This window comes from Trichechus manatus, unplaced genomic scaffold (assembly GCF_000243295.1).
Source record: "Trichechus manatus latirostris isolate Lorelei unplaced genomic scaffold, TriManLat1.0 scaffold00227, whole genome shotgun sequence".
Lineage (NCBI taxonomy): Eukaryota > Metazoa > Chordata > Mammalia > Sirenia > Trichechidae > Trichechus > Trichechus manatus.
In genome coordinates, this window is record NW_004444163.1 from 269,166 (window position 1) to 271,458 (window position 2,293).

A 2,293-nucleotide genomic window follows, 5' to 3' on the forward strand; every position below is an offset into this window, starting at 1 on the left:
ATAAGATTTTCACTATATTTAATGACAAACATATTATTTGGAGAAAAATAAAGACATCTAGTTTGCAACCTATAAAGAAAACATAAATTCTAAAGAAACAAATAGAAAGTTGCAAAGTACTACATATATGCTGACTGTCCTAGATATTTTGTGCTGCTATAATAGATATACCATAAGTGGATGGCTTTAACAAACAGAAATTTATTTTCTTACAGTTTAGGAGACTAGAAGTCTGAATTCATGGTGCCAGCTCTAGGCAAAGGCTTTCTCTCTCTGTCAGGTCTGGGAGAAGGTTCTTGTTTCTTAAGCTTCTGTTTCCTGGTTCCTTGGAGATTTCTATGTGGCTTCACATCAATCTTCCCCCATCTCTACTTGCTAGCTTAATTGTTTAATCTCTTTTATATCTCAAAAGAGACTGGCTCAAGATACCCCCTACACTAATCCTATCTCATTAACATAACAAGACAACCCCTTCCCAAACAGGATAATAACCACAGGCATAGAGTCTAGGATTTACAACACATATTTCTGGGTGACACAATTCAATCCATAACACTGGTCAAGATGGAAAAAAATGATATTTAGATAAGCTTGTTTAAACATCATCTCCTCATCTAGATATTCAAAGTCTTATCCTTGGATCACCAGATACCAAATAATGGGCCCATATTTGCTTACTGCCTTGTTCAATCTTCTTCATTGAAATCTACTTCAATACAACATTGGCATTTAATGGGCCCTTTACAAGAAACAATAAGAAAAATTCTTCCACATTTATCGTAAAATTGTTGTGATGATTTCCATCATACTGCTCAATATTCCTTTATGCAAATTTCCATAAGAGATAGGTGTTTATGACAAAGATAAATAAGAGTAAAGATTTCTTTTGCCAAAAGAATTTGGTGTGATTTATTTTCTGATATTACTATGGTACATCATAATTATGTTTTCCTTTTTGACCTGGAGTCGTGAAACTAGTGATAAAATTTGATATTCAATCCCAGCAATGATAGTAAACTTTAAATTTTATATATTTGTCACTTCTCACTGTCATACTTGTTTTATTTTACTAGTCTTATTATGAGTGATTGTTTGTGTGTATATATGTATACACACACACACACATTCATAGGCTCCTGGGTGGTGCAAACGGTTTGTGCTCAACTATTAACCAAAAGGTTGATTGTTCAAATCCACCCAGCATCGCCACAGAAGAAAGACCTGGAAATCTTCTTCTGTAAGATTACAGCCATTTGAAAACCTTATGGAGCACAGTTTTACTCTGAAGTACACAGGGTCACCATGAGTCACAATCAACTCAACAGCAAAGGGTTATATATACATATATATATTCACACACACAAAATTCACTTCAAATTTTAAAGAGGAAGGGTCTAAACATATCCATACAAACATATGATTATGAACACAAAAATAACTATTATAAATGCACCAACAAATCTTAATAAGGATCATGTTCATTATGAAGATATTTTTCTTAAGAGTTTCACCAGTGTATTTTTCACTTCCTTGTTCCTCAGACTATACATCAGGAGGTTCAACATGGGAATCACAGTAGTGTAAAACACAGAGGACACTTTCTCCTGGGTGAGTGAACTGTTGGAAGCAGATTTGAGATACATGGACGTGAGGGACCCATAAAATATAAGAACAGCTGTCAGGTGGGAACTGCAGGTACTATAGGCTTTGGATCTGCCCTCTTTAGAGTGGATGCGGAGGATGCTGGAGAGGATGAAAGCATATGAAACGATGATTGTCAACCTGGTGGCCACCATGTTAAACCCACCAATGATAAAAATCAAAAACTCATCAATATAAGTGCTGGAACAGGACAGTTTAATAAGAGGGACAATGTCACAAAAATAATGACTAATGATGTTTGAGTCACAGAAAGACAACCTTAATATACAACCTGTATGAATCACAGCATCTGTAAAACCTATTGAGAAGACAGCAGCCACCAGCAGAGAGCAGACCCGAGGGGACATGTTGACATTATAGAGCAGTGGGCTACAGATGGCAACATAGCGATCATAGCCAACAGGTAGCATTCTGAAATGACAAAAATACAGAAAAAAAAACAGCTGAGCCATCCATCCTTTATAAGAGATACTTTTATCTCTGCAGAGAAACCCTGCCAGCATTTTAGGGGTAATGACAGAAGAATAGCAGACATCTATAAAAGACTGAGGAAATAGTACATGGGTGTGTGAAGCTGAGAATTCAACACAATTATTGAGATCCCACCACGGTAACCATGTAGATCCTTAAG

General features: G+C 36.0%; 1 protein-coding gene across 1 annotated transcript in view; it reads right to left on the minus strand.

Moving 5' to 3' along the window:
- Positions 1-1,481: 1,481 nt before the first annotated feature.
- The window catches only part of LOC101352940 (olfactory receptor 8D4), a 2,552-nt gene continuing 1,740 nt past the window's right edge, over positions 1,482-2,293 (minus strand). The window contains 3 exon segments of the mRNA XM_012559249.2: positions 1,482-2,209; positions 2,212-2,262; positions 2,265-2,287. Of these exon segments, the coding sequence (XP_012414703.2) occupies positions 1,482-2,209; positions 2,212-2,262; positions 2,265-2,287 (802 nt within the window).